General features: G+C 34.1%; 1 protein-coding gene across 2 annotated transcripts in view; it reads left to right on the top strand.

Moving 5' to 3' along the window:
- Nucleotides 1–22,775, top strand: part of PRKACB (protein kinase cAMP-activated catalytic subunit beta) — a 144,755-nt gene that overhangs the window by 53,492 nt on the left and 68,488 nt on the right. Inside the window, exon 1 of one of the 2 annotated variants that reach the window (XM_005887423.3) lies at nt 2,447–2,724. The exons of the other annotated variant lie outside the window; for it this stretch is intronic. Coding sequence (XP_005887485.1) covers nt 2,541–2,724 — 184 coding nt within the window. The 5' untranslated portion in view covers nt 2,447–2,540. Of the gene's footprint in view, nt 1–2,446; nt 2,725–22,775 lie in introns of those variants that run through there. 2 annotated transcript variants of the gene reach the window in all.

The raw sequence follows: 22,775 nt of genomic DNA, 5'->3' as shown, positions 1-22,775 counted from the left end.
TATTAGAATTAGCTTGTACTTTTGGCAAGGGAATACTGTGAGTGTAATATTTGGGGAGGTTCATATGTCAGAGATGAGTGATTGCAAGGAGTGGCTGGAAGAAGGGAAAATAAGTTATTTTAGAAATCCACATTTGCACTAATAAAAATGAAACTCAAAGAATGAATAAAATTTTGTAACAGATTAAATAGAGAAGTTAAATGACATTACTTCCATTGCTGTTGTCTCTATATATAAACAGCTAGGTGGTTGTTGGATAATTTACAAATATGATCCTATCATAAGTAAAATATTTTCAAGTGTTTGATTCTACTTAGACCTTAACTTATTAAAAATGAATGAATACTTTTATATGTATGTTTATTATGTAATATGTGCATTGCACAATTTGAGACATAAATTTATAAACAAATTTTAACATAAAATTCCAAGATTATTGGAAACAGTGGAGAGAGCAGTTTACTTTTCCAGGAAATGTGTGGGAAACATTCCATGAAGAGGTGACATCTTTGCTGAGCCTTGAGGATGAATAGAATTTATCCCAAGAAAGCAAGTGAAAGATTCAGGAATTTTATCCACTTTACACCCATAAAGAGACAGCTCATAGTCTGCTAAGCTAAGTCACTTCAGTCATGTCTGACTCTGTGCTACCCCATAGACAGCAGCCCACCAGGCTCCCCCGTCCCTGGGATTCTCCAGGCAAGAACACTGGAGTGGGTTGCCATTTCCTTCTCCAGTGCATAAAAGTAAAAAAGGAAAGTGAAGTCGCTCAGTCGTGTCCGACTCTTCTCGACCCCACGGACTGCAGCCTACCAGGCTCCTCCATCCATGGGATTTTCCAGGCAAGAGTACTGGAGTGGGGTGCCATTGCCTTCTCTAATAGTCTATAGATGTTTATTAAAGACTGTAGACACCTGTTGATGGTGTGTTTTGTGTAAAGTCGGTTGTTAATAAAGAAATTATCTATTATATACACACATTTCTCAGAAAGCTACAATTTAAGAAGTTTGGTCTTGTAGATACTGTTGCCTGTTTGTTTAGATTGGTACTAATTTTATTGTACAAAATAAAATGTACACAAATGAGCTCTTTCTTGGCAAAATGCATTAGTCAGTGTTTCCTTTGTATGCGTGTGTGTGTGTGTGTGTGTGTGTGTGTGTGTGTGGTATCCTAATTTGATTACATATTATTCCTTTTTATTCTGCTTGTCATTATTGTTTCTATTTATTTTGTTTGCTAAGCAGTAGGCAGGAAATCATAAGATTTTTTGATAGATTACTTTATAATTTATTTATTTTTTAATTGAAGGATAATTGCTTTACAGAATTTTGTTGTTTTCTGTCAAACCTCAACATGAATCAGCCATAGGTATACACATATTCCCTCCCTCTCGAGTCACCCTTCCATCTCCCATTTGATTTTTTTTAAAAGATCTTTCCTTTCCCTCCTTCCTCCCCCCTTATCATCCTTAAATAAAAATGTCACAAGGCAAATACCCCGAATCATTTTTAAATGTCACAGGTTACTTTTTTGTGCAAATGGACAGTTTACTTTTACCTGAAGGAGCTGTTTCAAAGTGAGATCCCTAAATCAAGAGATCAGGTAAGAGCAATCCTCAGTGTCAAGTCTAGAAATTAACATATCTCAGTCAACTAGAAGGATTTTTTTCCTCTCAATTGAAATTTCTTGCTGTGACTGATTTTATATATTTTAAATCTTAATATTTTTTCAAATCATAGAATGTTTTAAAATGTACTGCTGATGTCCACTTGTCAGCAAATTATGTTTGGTAAGCAAAGAATCCCAGGGACAGAGGAGCCTAATGGGCTGCCGTCTATGGGGTCACACAGAGTCGGACATGACTGAAGCGACTTAGCAGCAGCAGCAGCAACTACCATACTAAGTTTTTGTAATTTCTGTATGTATTAGATTTAAGTCAGTGAGTTAGCAATGTTGAGGTTTTTTAAATTATAGTTCACATTTTTTTCATTAAAAGTTATGTTTGTTTTTTAATGTTTTGCAATATCTGTTCCATACCAGTTTTCAATGAAAAGTTAACTGTTTATAAGGATCTATAAAGTCTATACTAGTCTGTATTAGCTGATTTGCTGGGGGAAAAAACCATACAATCTTTTAAACATTATATTCAGAGAGTGGTTTGACCTTCAGTTATTTATATAGGGTTGTAATGTATGTTTAAATAGTTTTTCTTTTTAAAATTTTTTTCAGCTTATTATTTATATTTAAAGCTTTATATTTAATGTTCTCATTAACCTGTGTGTTAGTATTAAAACACTCAAACATAGACCCTTTTAGGATGATATTGCAAGTCTTTAAAATCTTCATCTCTAGTTGGACAGTTTTAAGGCTCAGTAATGTGCTGTTTTATATTAACAGGAAACAGAACAGCAGTAGTGGTTTGAATACTCTGCAAACAGGAAGTTTGACACATGCATAGCTCTTAGCTTCTGTGTAAGTAGTTGTTGAGCTCCTTCTGGAAATATTTTCAGTTACGATAAGTTAAGTGTAAATACACATGAATGGCAGCTTACAGAGAAGTACCCTGTAACCAGTATACAGGTACTACTGCTCTTCAGAAATTGGAAGGTTTTGCTAGCCGATTATTTCATAGACACTCCAAAGGTACTGCACATGATCAGAAAACAGCTCTGGAAAATGACAGCCTTCATTTCTCTGAACATACTGCCTTATGGGACAGATCAAGTAAGTTTTGTTTTTGTTTTTTGATACATTGTAACTAGAAGCTAAAATACTAATTGGAGTTTTAGAATCACTCAGAGAACTATGGGGGTGTTTTTTAGTTGTCTTTTTTGTAATTTGCACAAATATATTTTGCAAGGTAAAGTTGAAAAAAATCCACAAAAGCTTGATTATAAATTGAGCTGAATCATATAGCTCATGGTTTTGTTTTAAATACAATCAGTTAAATTGAGTATCAGTGGGAAAATTTTCTGCAAGATTTAAATTTCTAGTGTGTATTATAGTTTTGTTTCTATTTTTTGTTTTTATGTAAAAGTGAAATGCCTACATTTGAGAGATAATCAGTTTATTTTTTTAAATGTCATACATTTTAAGCCTTAAAATTCAAAAGGGGGTAAAAGAACCCTTGAATTTATAATTAAATTTTTATTATGTTTGCCATATTTTATTTTTAAATGCATGTGTAAAAGTTACTTTAGTTTAACAAGCAGGATTTATAATATGAAAGCATACTATGATTACTCTATGTATTCTATGTGAAATCTTACATTTATAACATTAAAAATATCAGAAGCTTTCTTATAGTGGAGGGTACTTGTTTATGCATGCATCACATTCTTTCCAGACATGGTAAAGTGTTTGGACTTACTGCTTGGCTGAAATGGTGATACGTAATGATTTTTTGTGACATGCAATTTTTAAAGGATACATTTCAATTATAAACAATACCAATGCTGCCATTCCACATCCCACCTTGGACCTTCCTCACAGTATTTTTGTCCCTCTGATTAAAGGAACAATAGAATTACTCTTGGTGCTTTTTAGTGTCTTTGATCACCAAATAGCACTAGGTTTTGCCTCTTTCTGTTTATATACTCCATAGCAGTTAAGAAAACTCAGCTCAGAAAGCAACAACAGAACAAGAATGGCTTGCAGAATCGGTACCTTTGTTTATATAGTAGCTTCATAGTTCCACAGAAGCTTATTTGAATTTTTTTTAATCACATCAGAATTTTTTTTACCTTTAAGTTATATTAAGGAGAAAGTAAAAAACATGTATTTGTACTTTTTTTCCTTCTAGAGATTTTGATGATTTATAATTAATCCTTACTATGTAGCAAGTTGGTAATGAGAAATTGCAAATATCTTCAAGGTAATGAACTGTTGAATATTGAAATAGGAGTACATTATTAAAATTTACCAAGCAACAAAAGTTTGCTGTTCATTCTACTAGCCCTGTTCTGTTAAATTGCAGTCTCCTAAGGCCTTTTGGAAATCATTTTTATGCATTTCAGGGATCTTTTAATTAAACATTCAATGAGGAATGAGGACAGCACTGGATTAGTACACTAGCCCCTATTTCTACAAATAGAGGGTATTTAGTAAATGTGTCACAAATAATGAATGTCATGGGCTTTTAATAATGAAAAGTTGTGTTTGAGCTGTACCCTCAACATTTAAAAAAATGGGTGGGGCTTATAACACTTTCTGAGACACATATTAAAATCTAGCAACTGAAGGTAATATCAGGAACTATGATTTCTTTTGGAGAAACAAATAAAATGCTGTTAACATTTTTCTTTATTGTGATGTCACAAAATAATAGGATCATAGTGCACAGTGAGAAGGAAACAGCAACCCACTCCAGTATTCATGCCTGGAAAATCCCATGGACCGAGGAGCCTGGTGGGCTACAATCCATGGGGTCGCAAAGAGTCGGACACAACTAAGCGACTTCTGTGTGTGCACAGTGAAATGAAGTACAAACTTTGTAGCCATTCAAATAATAGATGTGATATAAGAAATACTTAAAGAGTGACTGTTCATTAATCAAGCATTCTTTCACTTTCTATTTCATATCCCAGAATATCATAGACAAAATAATTGTATATATGTAGTGATGAGTATGGTAGGCATGGAGTTCTGGTTTCCTATTATGAAATGTTTTGATGTAGAGGAGAAAATAAGGATACAACAGAAACAGAGGAATCCTTTTGTTTCAAAATTCCAAGGTTTATTTTTGGTGGAAACGCAAATTTTTACTCATTTATAGTGTGAGTTATGGAAGGCACTTTGACAGTATGCAGTTTTCATGCAAACTACATTCTTTATGCTATTTAGAACAGTTTACTTGCATGATTTGTTTGATAAGAAAAAAGAATGTAATATCTCCTGCTGATAAGCTCTCTGAGTATGCTTGTTTCAAAAGTTCTATTTAGGAAATAAGCACAGAAACTACATTAAATTTTATTAAAAATTAGGTTTCTGAACTATTGAGTAAAGATTATAATGATCAATTTAGGTATATATGAAATGTAACAATTTTAATACAAGTTTCTTTATTCTTCAATGACATTAAATTTAAGAAGAAACAAAAAATAAAGGCCATATAGTGGTTTCCAGGTGCCTTAAATGTGTTTTATCTTTTACTACTAAAGTAACAGGAATTCCTGTTTGATAACATAAATATTTAACAGCTGATTCCATGAACATATAAGTACATGAAGTTCAAAACAAAAACATGAAGGAATTCTTTTTATTCTAACTCAGAATGAAAGGGAATATTGACATTCCACTGAGTTTTCTTTCTAGCAAATTTGTTATGGTTAGCTTCTAAATCTTTCTTTGATCATAAATGGTGTGTTGAGTTATACAATGCTGAACTTGATGGAAGTTTTGCACATTTTAAATGTCGGACTTTATATATTTAATGTCTAATTGCAACACTTTAAGCACTGAATAGATGAATACCATCAAATACTTTACATATTCTTTCCTGTGAATTGATGGGTTATTTCTCTGGCAGATACAAATCCATATTAGTGAAGTTTAGATAAAAATACTGTATTGAACAAATGAGCAATTTTGTATATGGATTTTTTTTCAGATAGAATCAGAGCTAAGTTCAGTTCAGTTCAGTCGCTCAGTTGTGTCCAACTCTTTGCGACCCCATGAACCACAGCACGCCAGGCCTCCCTGTCCATCACCAACTCCCAGAGTTTACCAAAATTCATGTCCATAGAGTTGGTGATACCATCCAACCATCTCATCCTCTGTCATCCCCTTCTCCTCGTGCCCTCAATCTTTCCCAGCATCAGGGTCTTTTCAAATGAGTCAGCTCTTTGCATCAGGTGGCCAAAGTATTGGAGTTTCAGCTTCAACATCAGTCCTTCCAGTGAACATTCAGGACTGATCTTCTTTAGGAAGACTGGTTGGATCTCCTTGCAGTCCAAGGGACTCTCAAGAGTCTTCTCCAACACCACAGTTCAAAAGCATCAATTCTTCAGCGCTCAGCCTTCTTTATAGTCCAACTCTCACATCCATACATGACTGCTGGAAAAACCATAGCCTTGACTAGACAGACCTTTGTTGGCAAAGTAATGTCTCTGCTTTTTAATATTCTGTCTAGGTTGGTCATAACTTTCCTTCCAAGAAGTAAGTGTCTTTTAATTTCATGGCTGCAGTCACGTTTTCCTCCTCTGAGTCTCAAAATTCATTCTTCAGTATACTTGAAAGCTCCATCTTCTTCTTAATGCTAATTTCTTCTTCAGTGCTAAACTCCCACAGAAAGTTACTTATACATTTTTAAGCTCCTATTTCATTGTTCCTTGACTACTATGTTGTCTGTATGTTTGCTCTTTCTGCTCTTGTTTTTGAGGGTAATAATTCAATCTTATTTTTCCCATAGCCTAGTTTTCAGGCTATAATATTGTAAATCCTCAAAAACTTAATTACTACCAAGAAGCAGTGGAATATTGCAGATGAAAAAAGTAGATGAAAAGATAATGTGGGAGGTCTTTTAGCTTAGAAGTTACAAAGATACAGATATAGTACACTAAAGCAGCTGTCTCCAACCTTTTAGGCACCAGGGGAAGACAGTTTTTCCACAGACTGGGGGAAGGATGATTGAAGTGCATTACACTGACTGTGCACTTTATTTCTATTATTATTACATCAGCTCCACCTCAAATTATCATGCATTAGATCCTGGAGGTTGGAGACCCCTGCACTAAAGCATGGGAGTAAACTGCCTTAAAGACTGTATGAACTTTGGAAAGTTAAAACTGCCTAAACTGGTCTATTATAACAGCTTTAGCTCTTTGCAGATTCTATTCCATTATCAAGATACTGGGTATAATTCCCTGTGCTGTACATTAAATCCTTGTTGCTTCTGTACTTTATATATAGTAATTTGCATATGTTAATCTCATACCATTAATTTGTGCCCACCCTTTCCCTCTCTACTTTGGTAACCACAAGTTTATTTTCAATGTCTGTGAGTTGGTTTTCTATGTCTGTGAGTCTGTTTCTGTCTGTGAGTCATATTTGTCTTTCTCTAACTTACTTCACTAAGCATAATATTCTCTAGGGCCATCCACGCTACTGAAAATGGCAGTATTTCATTATTTTTAGTAGCTGAGTATTATGTATGTTTATATTTATATATATATTTTGTATACACATGTACACCTACATATATATATACACACACACATATACACATTCACACACATATATACACACGTTCATATGCCATACCTTCCAGTTGTCTATTGATGGACATTTGGGTTGCTTCCATGTCTTGGCTATTGTAAACAGTGCTGCTATGAAAGTTGGGGTGCATGTATCTTTTTGAATTATTATTTTCATTTTTAAAAATGTTTTTGGATATATATACCCTAGAGTGGAATTGCTGGATCATATGGTAGTTACTGTTCCCCCTAGTGGCTGCACCAGTTTACATGCCCATCAACAGTTTACGAGACTTTCCTTTTCTCCATATCTTCTCCAACATTTGTTATTTGTACATTTTGGATTATAGCCATTCTGTGAGGCATGAGGTGATAGCTTTGTGTGGTTTTGATTTTTGCATTTCTCTTAATAATTAGCTATGCAGAACTAACACTTTTGGCCACTATGTGAACATGATAACGAGTAGTCAGACGGTGGAATCCCATTATAACAACAATGTAAGGTGTTTCTTCTACTTGGAATTTCCTTTTCCTACTACTGCCAATGATGGGGATATATCCTACTTTAAGCCTCTGCTCACATACTATCTCTGTAACAAAATCACTGAAGCATTCTGTTCCTCTGACGTTTATCCTTTTTAGAATTCATGATCTCTTCCTGTGTTCTATAACATCTATACTCACTTCTGTTATGCTTTATTATATAGTATTAAAATTATGTTACATTAGTCCTCAAGTTACCTCTCTCCCCTATTTGATTTTAAACTCCTAAAAGGCATAGAATTTGTCAGTTTGTTTTTGTATTGCCAGCGTATTTCTCAGTTAATGTTGAATTGTTAGACCAACATTAAATATCACTACAGTCTTACAGTAACAAGCTTTCTCTAAAAAATTGTTCTATTGTGATCTTCATAATCTACATGGTTATAGAAGGAAGACTGAGTATATAATATTATATAGTGTCTTGCTCAAGTTTCATCCCAGTCTAGTAGCATTAGCATCACCCAGGAGCCTGTTAAAAGTCAGGCCCAGATCTAGATCTAGTGAGTCAGAATCTGAACTTTAATAAGATTACCTAGCTGATTGATATGCACATTAAAGTTTGAGAAACACTTTATCTGATTACAAATATTATGCCTTCATTGGAGAAAATTTTCAAACTGTAGAAAAGAACAAAGTAAAAAATCACATGCAATCCTACCAAAAGATAACCTTGTTCTATGCATATCTGTTTTATGCATAGGTACACAAATTTCCACTGTAAATTGGAATCTCTTGATACATATGTCATAACATTTTGCCTTATCATAGAGATTGTTCTACAGTACAAATGGCTTTTTTGTATTCAGTCTTAAGGATGTACCACAATTTATACCATCACTAGCTATCTAGACTTTTAATTTTTTGCTGTTTTATAAAAAAACTGCCGTGATAAACATCTTTGTAGCTAAATCTTTGTGCATTTCATTATATTTATATTTTATAGAACAAATGTAGAGAATTGTTATAACCATTTTAAGACTTTTGTATTAAATTCTGTCCCAGATACACATGTACTGTATTCTTTCAGAATTAAATTTGTTTCAAATTGGTTGCATCCCAATACAAAATAAAAAGTTTGAAGTTTATTAAAAAAGTGCTAAATGCAAAGAAAGATTATTAAAAGCAGCAAAGGAAAAGCAACAAGTAACATACAAGGGAAAACCTATATGATTAACAGTGGATCTTTCAGCAGAAACTCTGCAGGCCAGAAGGGAATGGTAAGATATATTTAAAGTACTGAAAGAGAAAAATCTACCACCAAGATTACTATACCTGGCAAAGATCTCATTCAAAATTCATGGAGAAATCAAAAGCTTTACAGACAAGCAAAAGTTAAGAAAACTTAGCACCAGCAAACCAGCTTTGCAGTGTATACTAAAGGGACTTACATAGCCAGTAAACACAAGAGAAAGGAAAGAACTGCAAAAGCAAACCCAAAACAATCGAGAAAATGCCAATAGTAACATATATATCAATAATTATCTTAAATGTAAACAGATTAAATGCACCAACCAAAGATACAGACTGACTGAATGGATATAAAAACAAGACCCGTATATATATATATATATATATACACACACACATGCTGCCTACTGGAGACGCACTTCAGAACTAGAGACACATACAGACTGAAAGTAAAAGGATGGAAAAGATCTTACATGCAAATGGAAAGCAAAAGAAAGCTGGAGTGACAATCCTTATTTCAGACAAAATAGACTTTAAAATAAAGAATGTTATAAGAGACAAGGACAGTACATAATGATCAATCCAAGAAGAAGACATAACAATTGTAAATATTTATGCACCCAACATAGGAGCACCTCAATACATAAGGGAAACACTAACAGGCATAAGAGGGGAAATTGACAGTAACAAAATAATAGTAGTGGACTTTAACACCCCACTTACACCATTGGACAGATAATCAAAACAAAGAATCAATAAGGAAACAGAAACCTTAAATGAAACATTAGACCATATGGACCTAATGGATATCTTCAGGACTCTCCATCCAAATGCAGAAGAATACACTTTCTTCTGAAGTGCACATGGAACATTCTCCAGGAGAGACCACATCTTGGGCCACAAATCAAGCCTCAATAAATTTAAGAAAATTGAAATTGTATCATATATCTTCTCTGACCACAATGCTGTGAGACTAGATATCAACTGCATGAAAAAAAAAGAAAACTGCAATAAATAAAAACTCATGGATATTAAACAATACATTACTAAAAGTTACTGAAGAAATCAAAAGATTCCTAGAAACAAATGACAATGAAAACATGATGACCCAAAACTTAAGGGATTCAGCAAAAGCAGTTCTAAGAGGAAAGTTTATAGCAATACAGTAATTCATTAAGAAACAAGAAAAGCATTGAATAGACAACCTAACTCTACATCTAAAGCAGCTGGAAAAAGAAGAACAAATAAATCCCAAAGTCAACAGAAGGAAAGAAATCATAAAGATTAGAGCAGAAATAAATGGAAAAAAAAGAATACCTAAGATTAGCAGATAGCAAAGATTAATAAAACTAAAAGCTGTTTCCTTGAGAAGATAAACAAAATTGACAAACCACTAGTCAGACTCATCAAGAGAAAAAAAGGAGAAAGATCAAATCAACAAAATTAGAAATGAAAAAGGAGAGGTTACAACAGAAAACACAGAAATATAACAGACCATAAGAGAATATGAGACAACCTAGAGGACAATCTAGAGGAAACGGACAGATTCTTAAAATAGGTCAGCCTCCCAAGACCGAACTGGGAAGGAAATAGAAATTATGAACAACCCAGTTACAAACACTGAAATCGAAACAGTGATCAAAAATCTCCCAAAAAACAAAAGCCCAGGGCCAGATGGCTTCCCAGGGGAATTCTATAAAACATTTAGAGAAGAGTTAATGCCTATTTTTCTGAAACTTCCAAAAAATTGCAGAGGAAGGAACATGTCCAAACTCATTCTATGAGGCCACCATCATCCTGATACCAAACCAAAGACAACACAAAAAAAGAAAACTACAGGCCAATATCACTGAGGAACATAGATGCAAAAATCCTCAACAAAATTCTAGCAAGCAGAATTCAGCGACACATTAAAAAGCTCATACACCATGATCAAGTCAGGTTTATTCCAAGGATGCAAGGATTCTTCAATATATACAAATCAATCAATGTGATACACCATATTAGCAAATTCAAAGATAAAAACCATATGATCATCTCAATAGATGCAGGAAAGGCCTTCAAGAGAATTCAGCATCCATTTATAATAAAAATGCTTCAAAAATGGGCATAGAAGGAACCTACCTCCACATAGTAAGGCTATATATGAAAAGCCCACAGCAAACATTATTCTCAGTGGTGAAAAACTGAAAGCATTCCCTCTGAGATCAGGAACAAGACAAGGGTGTCCAGGCTCACCACTATTATTCAACATAGTTTTGGAAGCCCTAGCTATGGCAATTAGAGAAGAAAAAGAAATAAAAGGAGTCCATATCAGAAAAGAAGAAGTAAAACTCTAACTGTTTGCAGATGGCATGATACTATAAATAGAAACCCAACAGAAACTATCAGAAAATTACTAGAGCTAATCAGTGAATTCAGCAAAGTTGCAGGATACAAGGTCAGTACACAGAAATCACTTGCATTCCTATATACTAACAATGAAAAATCAGAAAGAAATTAAGGAATCAATCCCATTCACCATTGCAACAAAAAGAATAAAATACCTAGGAATAAACCTACCTAAGGAGACAAAAGACCTGTATACAGAAAAATTATAAGACACTGATGAAAGAAATCAAAGATGACATAAACAGATGGAGAGATATTCCATGTTCCTGTGTAGGAAGAATCAACAGTGTGAAAATGACTACACTACCAAATGCAGTCTACAGACTCAACGTGATCCCTATCAAATTACCAATGGCATTTTTCACAGAACTAGAACAAAAATTTCACAGTTCACATGGAAACACAAAAGATTCCAAATAGCCAAAGCAGTCTTGAGAAAGAAGAATGGAGCTGGAGGAATCAACTTTCCTGACTTCGGTCTATACTACAAAGCTATAGTCATCAAGAGGGTATGGTACTGGCACAAAAACAGAAATATAGACCAATGGAACAAGATAGAGAACCCAGAGATAAACCCACACACTTATGGGTACCTTATTTTTGACAAAGGAGACAAGAATATGCAATGAGGCAAAGACAGCAGCTTCAATAAGTGGTGCTGGGAAAACTGGACAGCTATGTGCAAAAGAATGAAATTAGAACACTACCTAACATCACACACAAAGATAAACTCAAAATGGATTAAAGATCTACATGTAAGACCAGAAACTATAAAATTCTTAGAGGAAAACATAGGTAGAACACTCGACATAAATCAAAGCAAGATCTTCTATGACCCACCTCCTACAGTAATGGAAATAAAAACAAAAATAAACAAGTGGGACCTAATTAAACTTAAAAGCTTTTGCAAAGCAAAGGAAACTACAAACAAGGTGAAAAGACAGCCCTCATTATGGGAGAAAATAATAGCAAGGGAAGCAACTGACAAAGAATTAATTTCCAAAATATACAGCAAGCTCATACAACTCAATACCAGAAAAGCAAACAATCCAATCAAACAGTGGGAAGGGGACCTGAAGAGAAATTTCTCCAAAGAAGACCTGCAGATGACTAACAAGCACATGAAAAGATGCTCAGCATCACTTATTATTATAGAAAATACAAATTAAAACTACAATGAGATACCATCTCACACCAGTCAGAATGGCCATCATCAAAAAATCTACAAACAATAAATGCTGAAGAGGATGCTAAGAAAAGGGAACACTCTTGCGTTTTTGGTGGGAATGTAAACTGAAACAGCCACTATGGAAGATGGTATAGAGATTCCTTAAAAAGCTAGGAATAAAACCACCATATGACCCAGCAATCCCACTCCTAGGTTTATACCCTGAGGAAACCAAAATTGAAAAAGACACATGTACCCCAGTGTTCATTGCAGCGCTATTTACAACAGCTATAACAGGGAAGCAACCTAGATGTCCATTGACAGATGAACAGATAAAAAAGCTGTGGTACATACATACAATGAAGTACTGCTGCTGCTGCTAAGTCGCTTCAGTCGTGTCCGACTCTGTGCTACCCCCATAGACGGCAGCCCACCAGGCTCCCCAGTCCCTGGGATTCCCCAGGCAAGAACACTGGAGTGGGTTGCCATTTCCTTTTCCAATTCATGAAAGTGAAAAATGAAAGTGAAGTCGCTCAGTCGTGTCCGACTCTTCGCGACCCCATGGACTTCAGCCTACCAAGCTCCTCCGTCCATGGGGTTTTCCAGGCAAGAGTACTGGAGTGGGATGCCATTGCCTTCTCTGCAATGAAGTACTACTCGGCCATAAAAAGGAACACATTTGAGTCAGTTCTAACGAGGTGGATGAACCTAGAGCCTATTACACAGAGTGAAGTATACTAACATATATATGGAATCTAGAAAGATGGTACTGATGAACTTATTTCCAGGGCAACAGTGGAGAAACATAGAGAACAGACCATGGACATGAGGGTAGAGGAGGAGGGAGAACAGGAGATATGTGGAGAGAGTAACATGGAAACTTACAATACCATATGTAAAATAGATAGCCCGTGGGAATTTGCTGTATGACTTAGGGAGCTCAAACAGGGACTCTGTGACAGGCTGAAGGTTGGGATGAAGAGGGAGATGGGAGGGAGGTTCAGGAGGGAGGGGACATGAGTGTACCTATGGCTCATTATTGTTGATGTATGACAGAAAACCACAAAATTCTGTAAAACAATAATCTTTCAATTAAAAAAAAATTTTATGCTAAATGACTAAATAATTTTTTTCAGTATTCAGAGAAGACATGTTTAAATTCTATAGTATAATTTTCTGGTACACGGTGTGCTTTATTTTCTTTTTTATGTTAGTGTTTATCAGAAACTTTCCTCCTTTTCAAAATTGGTCAATTATTAGCAAATGGTCTGAGACATGTTTTAGTTGTTGAATAGAGCATTATCTTTAGTAATCAACATGATAATCTGCTTGGGTTGGAGATTCATTCGTATTATACAGTATATTTTCTAGTTCTGATTGTGCAAAATAGCAGCGATTCATACCACTCCACTCCCACATTTCCAGGGTAGAATATTGTCATATATATTATTACATGTATATAATTACATGTATAATATATAATTACATGTATAATACATTATTACATGTATATGACAATATTATTATGACAATAACAATACATTATTACATGTATACATGCAACATTTATTTACTGTCAGGCATCATTCTAAGCACATTGCGTATATTAGTTTATGTAATGCTTTAAAAAAACCCAATAAAATAGATTCTATTATTATTAACATCTTATAGATGAAGAGACTGAAATACATTGAGGTAAAGTAGTTTTCTCAAGGTAACATAACTAACAAGATAAAATCTGAACCCAGACAGTCTGAATCCAGGGCCCATATTCTTGATCACTGTTCTGTAAAATCTTTCTGTAAGTTTATAAGAAAAATGCAGCCATCATTACAATTCAGCTTTAGAACATTTTCATTACTGCCAACAGTTCTTCTGTGCTCTTTTGCAATCAATCGCACTTTCACGTCAGCCTCAGACAAACACTGATCATGGGCTTCCCTCATAACTCAGTTGGTAAAGAATCCGCCTGCAATGCGGGAGACCCCAGTTCAATTCCCGGGAAGATGTGCTGGAGAAGGGATAGGCTACCCCCTCCAGTATTCTTGGGCTTTCCTTGTGGCTCAGCTGGCAAGGAATCTGCCTGCAATGCGAGAGACGTGGGTTTGATCCCTGGTTTGGAAGATCCCCTGGAGAAGGGAAAGGCTATCCACTCCAGTATTCTGGCCTGGAGAATTCCATGGACTGTATAGTCCATAGGGTCCCAAAGAGTCAGACACAACTGAGCGACTTTCACTTTCATGGACTTCCTTTTCTGACTGTTTTATAAAACTGGAATTAGACAGTATATGTAATCTATTGTTTCTGGTTTCTTGAACTTATAATAATGCTTTTGAGGTTTGTCCATGTTATGGAATATATCAATAGTTGGTTCCTTTTTATTTATGATACTGTGTTGTGTGGATATAACATCTGTTTTTCTGTTTATCTGTTCGGCAACTGATGAACATGAACATTAGGTCTGTTTTCAGTTTGGGGTTTATTTGGATAGTGTTGCTGTATCTATCTGCATGCAAGACTGGGTGGACATGCTTTCATTCTTGTGTTGATATCTAGAAGCATTACTGGGTTATATGGTAAATTTATGTTTCTCTTTTTAAGAAAATTCTGAATTATTTTTCTGAGAAGCTTAATATTTTATATTCCCATCAACAATGTTAGGAGGGTTACAGTTTCTTCACATTATTATTAAAAACACTTGGTATCATCAGTCATTTTTATTTTAGTCATTCTGTTGTGTGTGAATTAGCAGTTAATTATGGTTTCAGTTTGTATTTTTCCAAGGATTCATGATAATGAGCATTTTTTCATGTTCTTATAAATCACCGGTGTATCTACTTTGGAAAAATATATTTTCAAATCTGTTGCCCAATTGAGGGTGTTTTTCCTATTTCAACTCTTTAAAGTTCTTTATAAATTCTGAACACAAGTTCTTTGCCAAATAGATAACTTGCAGTTATTTTCTCCTCATTGGTGGCATGTCTTAAGTTGTGGTGCACAGGCTTAGTTGCTCTGAGGCATGTGGGACACATTTCCCTGACCAGGGATCGAATCCACATTCCCTGCATTGCAAGGCAGATTCTTAACCACTGGCCCATCAGGGAAATCCCCTTGTCTTATCTTCTTAAAAGATATCCTTGAAGAGCAAAAGTTTGTAGTTTTAATGAAGTCCAGTTTATAATTTTTTCTCTTGATGGTACTGTTGGTACCAAATATTAAGAAATCTTTATCCAAAAAAAAAAAAGAAACTTGTATCTAACTCAAGGTAATAGAGATATTTTTTCTATGCTTTCATTTGGAAATTCATTTTTTGAGTTGTTTTGTATATGGTGTGAGGTATGGAGTGGAGTTTGGGGTTTTGTTTTTATTTTTCTTTTTTTTACTCACATAGATATCCAATTTTTACTGCATTTGTTGAAAAGACTTTTTTCTCCATTAGTCATCTTGGTACCTTTTATCAAAAGTCAATTGACCATAAATGGAGGGATTCACTTTTGAATTTTCAATGTTTTCCAAGTGATCAATTTATATCTGTGCTATGCTAATATCACTGTCTTGGTTACTGTAACTTTAAACAATGTTTTGAAATCAAAAAGTGTAGGTCCTCAAGCTTTGTTTTTCCAAAATTTTTTGGCTGTTCTGGGTCCTTTACATTTGCATATAAATTTTAATGTCAGCCTGTCAGTTTCTAAAGACCTGCTGGGATTTTCATAGACATTTCATTCAATCTATGGATTAATTTGTGGAGAATCCTCTCTTAAAAATACTGAGTCTTACAACCTATGAAAATGAAATAACTCTCTGTTTATTTAGAAGTTCTTTAATTTCTGTGAAATGTTTTCTTTTTCATTTTTTTTTTAGTGAACAAGTCATGTTAAAGTGGATTCCTGAATAGTTTTTTTCTGTTAATACCATTGTGAATGGAGCTGTTCTTTTAATTTCATTTTTGGATTATTTGTTCCTAGTATATTAAAATACTATTGATTTTTATATATTATATCCTGTGATATTGATTACCTTATTTATTAGTTCTTTATAGATTCTAAAGAATTTTATACATATAGAATCATCCACAAAAAAAGACAGTTTTCTTTCTTGTCTATTTGTATACCTTTATTATTTTTTTTCTTTAATATCTTTTTAAAATATCTTTTTCTTACCTTGTTGTACTGGCTAGAACCTTTAGTACAAAGTTGCATAGAAGTGGTGAGTTCAGACATCTTTGCTTTATTCCCATTCTTAGGAAAAACATTCCATCTTTCACATTTATCTTTCTTTATATATAATCTAAGCCATAGGGTTCCCCTCCTCACCTCACCCCCACACTCACCCTTTATCAGCTTGAGGAAATTCCCTTCTAGTCACAGTTTGTTGAGAGGTTTTATCACAGGTATTGGATTTTGTGGAATGATTCGGCTATATACATTGAGATGTTATGTAGTTTTGTCTTTTATTCTATTATTATTTTATTCTATTCCATTAATTAATTTTCAGTATTGAAACAACCTTGTCTTCCTGGGATAAATCCTATGTGGCCCTGGTGTATAGTCTTGTTTATATACTGCTGAATTAGGTTTGCTAAGTTTATGATAAAGATTTTTGTACTGTAATGGATATTTATTTGTAATTTTCTTTTGATCTTTGTCTAGTTTTGGCATAAGGTCTCAGAATAAGTTGGAAAGAGTTAGATTCTCCTTTATATTCTAAAAAAGTTTGGGTCAGGTTGGTATGATAGCTCTGAATGTTTCATAGAATTCCCCATTAAAGCCATCTAGACCCAAGCTTTTCTTTGTGGGAAAATGTTTAATTACTGACAGTATTTTTATTTGTTTCTGGGTATTTTTATATTTTCTATTTCTTCTTGAGTTAATTTTGGTAATTTGTTTCTTTCTGTGAATTTGTTCAGTTTGTCTAAATTATATAGTTTGCATGAAGTTGTTTATAGTATCCTCTTATAATCCTTTTAATTTCTCTGGCATCAATGGTGGTGTCATCTTTTCATTCCTGACCTTGGTAATTAAGTATTTTGTCTTGTTTTGTTTTATCTTTATTTTGGTCAGTCTAGGTAAAAGTTTATCAGTAAGACTTTTGGTCTCTTCATTTTCTCTGTTGTTTTTATGTTCCATTTCATTGAATTTTACTGTGATCTTTTTGGTTTTGGTTTAATTTGCTCACTCTAAGTTTCTTAAAGTGGAAACTTAAATTGATTTGAGACCTTTCTTTTTTGGGGGGGTTTAAAGTTGTGAATTTCCTTTTAAGCTATGCTTTATCTATATCCTAAGCACGTTGATTTCTTGTAGGTTTTTTCCATTCAGTTCAAAGTATTTTCTAATTCCAAACATATATATATATATATATACACACACACACACACACACACACACACATCTATATGTGTGTGTGTATGTGTGTGTATTTCTGATTTCTTTCAGATTTCTTTGTTATTTAAATCCAGTGCTAGTATTTCCAAAATTACTCTCTGTTGTTGATTCCTAATTTAATTCTGCTATAATGAAAGATCATATTTTCCATTCCAATTATTTTGAGATTTGTTATATTGCTTAGCATATGATTAAATGGAGAATTTTCATGTCTACCTGAAAAGAATGTATTCTGCTGTTAGAAGCTGTGTTTTATAAATGTTATTTTAATTATATAATTCGTTTTCTATATTCCATTGATTCTGTTTTTTCCATGAATTATTGAGAGGACTATTTAAATTTTCAACTGTAATTGTGGAATTACTCAGTTCTCCTTTCGATTCTGTCATTTTTGTTTTAGCATTTTGGAGACTCTTGTTCAGTGCCTATACATTTTTAATTGTTAAATCTCCCAGAATTATTGGCCCTTTATTATGAAATTTCCTTTTTTTTTTTTTAACTTTAGTAATATTTCTTGTCTTGAAGTCTATTTTGTCTGATACTGATACAGGTATTCCATCTGTCTTATGGTTACTCTTTATATGGTATATCTTTTTCTCTCCTACCTGCATCCTGTTTTTATATTAAAATCTAAAGTGTGACCATTGTAGACAGCATATATATCTTTTTTATACACTCTGATAATTTCTGCCTTTGATCTGTTTATTCCATTCACATTTAATGTAGTTATTGATATGGTTGGATTTACATCTTCCAATGTGCTGTTTGTTTTCTATATGTCTTAGGGCTTTTTGTATTATTGTTCCTCTCTTCCTTCTTTTGTGTTAAACAGATACTTGTAGGAGGCCGTTTTAATTCCTCTCTGATTTTTAAACTATATTTTTAAAAGACAGTTTCTTAATAATTGATTTAGGGGTTAAATTATGCATTTTGTCTTATCAGAATCTACTTAATTGGCTTAATTCTAGGGAAATGTAGCTACTTTGATCCAATATAGCTCCATTTCTTCTCCAATATTGTATTAATGACTAATTCTAGTAAAATATTGACTTAATTCTGTGTGCTGTGCTTAGTCGCTCAGTCGTGTCCAATTCTTAGGACCCCATAGACTGTAGCCTGCCAGGCACCTCTGTCCATGGGATTCTCCAGGCAAGAATACTAGAATGGGTTACCATTTCCTTCTCCAAGTAAAATATAGCTACTTTGATGCAGTATAGCTCCATTTTGTGGAGCTATAGTATTGACTTATTCTAGTAAAATATAGTTACTTTGATCCAGTATAGCTCCATTTCTTCTCCAGCTTTGTGTTATTAATTTCACGTTGCATTTATATTTTTATGAACCTAGAAATGCAGTGTTACAATGATTGCTTCATACAATTGTAAGATCTTTAAAGAAATTAAGACAAGAAAGATAAATGTGTTTATATAGTTTTTTACTTACATATTTACCATTTCTAGTACTCTTTATTTCTTCCTGTCAATTTGAGTATTGTCCAGTGTCTTCTCCTTTCATCTGGGACAACTTCTGTTAACTATTTCTGCTAATAACACATATCTTCAATTGTTGTTTATCTGGAAATATCTTTATTTCACCTTTGTTTTTGTAAGATAGTGTTACTGAATAAAGAATTGTAAAAAGGTTTTTTCTTTTAGCACCTTGAATATGTTATTCCACTGCCTTCCGGCCTCTCTCATTTTTGTGAACAAGTCAGCATTAATCATATTGCTTTCCCTTGTATATGATTAGTCATTTTATCTTGCTGCTTTGAAGATGTTTTCTTTGTCTTTTAACAACTTGAATATGAGGTGTCTCTGTATGAATTTCTTTGTGCTTACCATACTTGGCATTGTTTGAACTTCTTGAATTAAAGGTTAATGTTTTTCATCAGATTGGGACATTGTCAACCATTATTTCTGCAAATATTTTTTCTTTGCCCTTTGTCTCTCTCCTTCTAAGCTTCTTATTACATGTATGCTGATACTGTTTATATCCTACAAGATTCTGAGGCTCTGTTCATTTTTTTTTTTTTTCGTGTTTTTTGTTCTCTGTATTCTTCAGACTGGATGATCTCTATTGATTTATCTTCAAGTTCTGACTGAGTCTGAGTCTTTTGACCTCAACCTGCTCTTGGGCTTAAGGAGTGAGTTTTAAAGTCTGAGTTATTGTACTTTCCAAGTCTATAACTTTTATATTTTAAATAGTTTCTCTTTCTATATTGAAATTCTCTTTGTTGTGTCATTGCCATCATATCTTCCTTTAATTCTTTAAATATAATTTCCTTTTATTCTTTTGACATATTTATAGTAGCTGTTTTGAAGTCTTGTCTGCTAAATCCTATATCTGGGCCCATTCAGAGACATTTTCTATCTTTTTTCCTTCATTATGGATTACATAATGTTTTTGTCAGAATTTTGACTTTTAAAAATAATATTTCAGAGCAACTCTGCACTCTGATTATTTTTTCTTACTTGAGGATTGTTTTTATTTATATTGTTTTGTTTTAATATCTTTCTTGGTTGTAATCTATGGACTGTTTCTGCCATATTGTCCAGCTGCTGATTTCTGTACTAAGGATTACACTGTGTCTGCATAGCTTAGTTATTATTCAGTGATTAATCAGAGGTTGTGCACAAACACCGTGATCCAGTCTATGCTGATGGGGCTGTTTGTGTGTTGAAGAGCATATTCAATATTCAGGCAGTTTTCAAGTCTTCTGCAGTGAGTTTTAAAGCTTGGGTTACCCCAATGTTCATCGTAGCACTGTTTATAATAGCCAGGACATGGAAGCAACCTAGATGTCCATCAGCAGATGAACGGACAAGAAAGCTGTTGTACATATACACAATGGAGTATTACTCAGCCATTAAAAAGAATACATTTGAATCAGTTCTAATGAGGTGGATAAAACTGGAGCCTATTATACAGAGTGAAGTAAGCCAGAAAGAAAAACACCAATACAGTATACTAACGCATATATATGGAATTTAGAAAGATGGTAACGATAACCCTGTATGCGAGACAGCAAAAGATGTATAGAACAGTCTTTTGGACTATGTGGGAGAGGGAGAGGGTGGGATGATTTGGGAGAATGGCATTGAAACATGTATAATATCATATATGAAACGAGTCGCCAGTCCAGGTTCGATGCTTGATACTGGATGCTTGGGGCTGGTGCACTGGGATGACCCAGAGGGATAGTACGGGGAGGGAGTGGGGTTCGGGATGGGGAACACATGTATACCTGTGGCGGATTCATGTTGATGTATGCCAAAACCAATACAATATTGTAAAGTAATTAACCCCCAATTAAAATAAATAAATTTATATTAAAAAATAATAAATAAAAATAAAGCTTGGGTTATTGTACTTTCAAGTCTGTATCAGTTTAAACTTCCCTTTGGGTCCTCTTGGATCTCTCCTATGGAATAGTTTCCTTGCCAACCTGGGATATATGAAAAGCTTATCTGGGCCTTCTTTGCCTCTCTTGTTTACATTTTTTATATTCACTTTTTTGCTAGACCATCTGTCTACTCGTCACCCCTACTAAGGCCACAATTTCAGACTAGCAAAGCTGGATACTTTCCCTGTTCATTCCCTACAGTTGCTTTTTTTTTTTTTTTAAATAGACAGTATCACTTATATGGGTTTTTTTGGCTGCTTCTCTAAATCATGTCAACCCTCTCTGGCAGTAAAGCTCCTGCTTGTCATGGAGCCACACCCTGCACTGACTGAGCTGTGGAGGAACAGGAGCAGCACTAAACAAGAACACCACAGACTCCCACTGTGCTCATGCAGAATTCAGCAGTTTTTCGTGAAGAAATGCTTCTCAGATTGTTGTTTGTGATTGTTAGATGTCCAGGACCATGAAGTTATTGCTTTTGATAATTTTGTCCAACTTCATAATTATTTCTTAGAAGATTTGCTGACTTACCTATTCTGTCATCACTGGAAGTCCTGTCTCCCTGGCAACTTTTAAAATGGCATGTTCACTTAAAAAGAACCATTCTATAGAGCCTTTGTACCATTTTGGTACAAATTTTCAGTCTCTGGAAATCAAAACAGTTGTTAACCATACCATCCACCTTGCTGTACAATCTGTTATCTTAATCCTGTTTAAGGGATTTTATACTTCAACAATAATTTTTAGTAACTTTTTTGTGTATTCCCCTCTTTTGAAAACCATATAAGTGGCATCTGACTCTGATGCTGAATTTAATGGAAATTTATAAATAAGTTGCTTTAAAATTTTCCTTTAATAGTGAAGATATATATATATATTATATTTTGTCTTTTCCATAATATAGAATGTTTAAATGGTTAACATTTGTGCTGCAGTATAGCTTTCTGGCTCATGAAAAATGAAAGCTATCAGCGATCTGGGCAATAAGATTCATCGCCAATAGTCACTAGCAACAGCACACAGCATTTTAATATCAGTGAGGTCCACAGCTAGCAGTAAGAGCTGGTGTAATTGAAAGACGTTTAGGTGCAATCATTCTGCTGTTTGTTCCTTGCCAGGTTCAACATGGGATTGTGTGAGTATTTGAAGAAAATAGCAATTTAAAAAAATCTTTGAAATGTAAAAGGGTGGATGAATGCTTAGATTTAAGAAACGTTGTAATTTTTAAATCATGTGGCTCTAAAATAAAAGGGATTTTATTTGTCTTGGTTGATTAAAGCTTTAGAAAAGCTACTCCTTGGTTACAAGTGAACCGATAATTCTGGTCTAATGTTGCCGTGGTAACAACTCATGCTGATATAATTGAGAACATCTTATACATCCTGGTTCGAACATTTTCTCCCTGCCATTTTGAGTTGTTCTAGCGGTATATGAAGGAGGCTAGAATAGCTTGAAAGAAATCAAATCTAGTTATACACATCTTTGGCATTAATCTGATGTTTACTAGT

Source organism: Bos mutus, chromosome 3, assembly GCF_027580195.1.
Source record: "Bos mutus isolate GX-2022 chromosome 3, NWIPB_WYAK_1.1, whole genome shotgun sequence".
Taxonomy (NCBI): Eukaryota; Metazoa; Chordata; class Mammalia; order Artiodactyla; family Bovidae; genus Bos; species Bos mutus.
The sequence above is the reverse complement of the archived record's forward strand: the minus strand, read 5'-3'. Positions and strand labels throughout refer to the sequence as shown.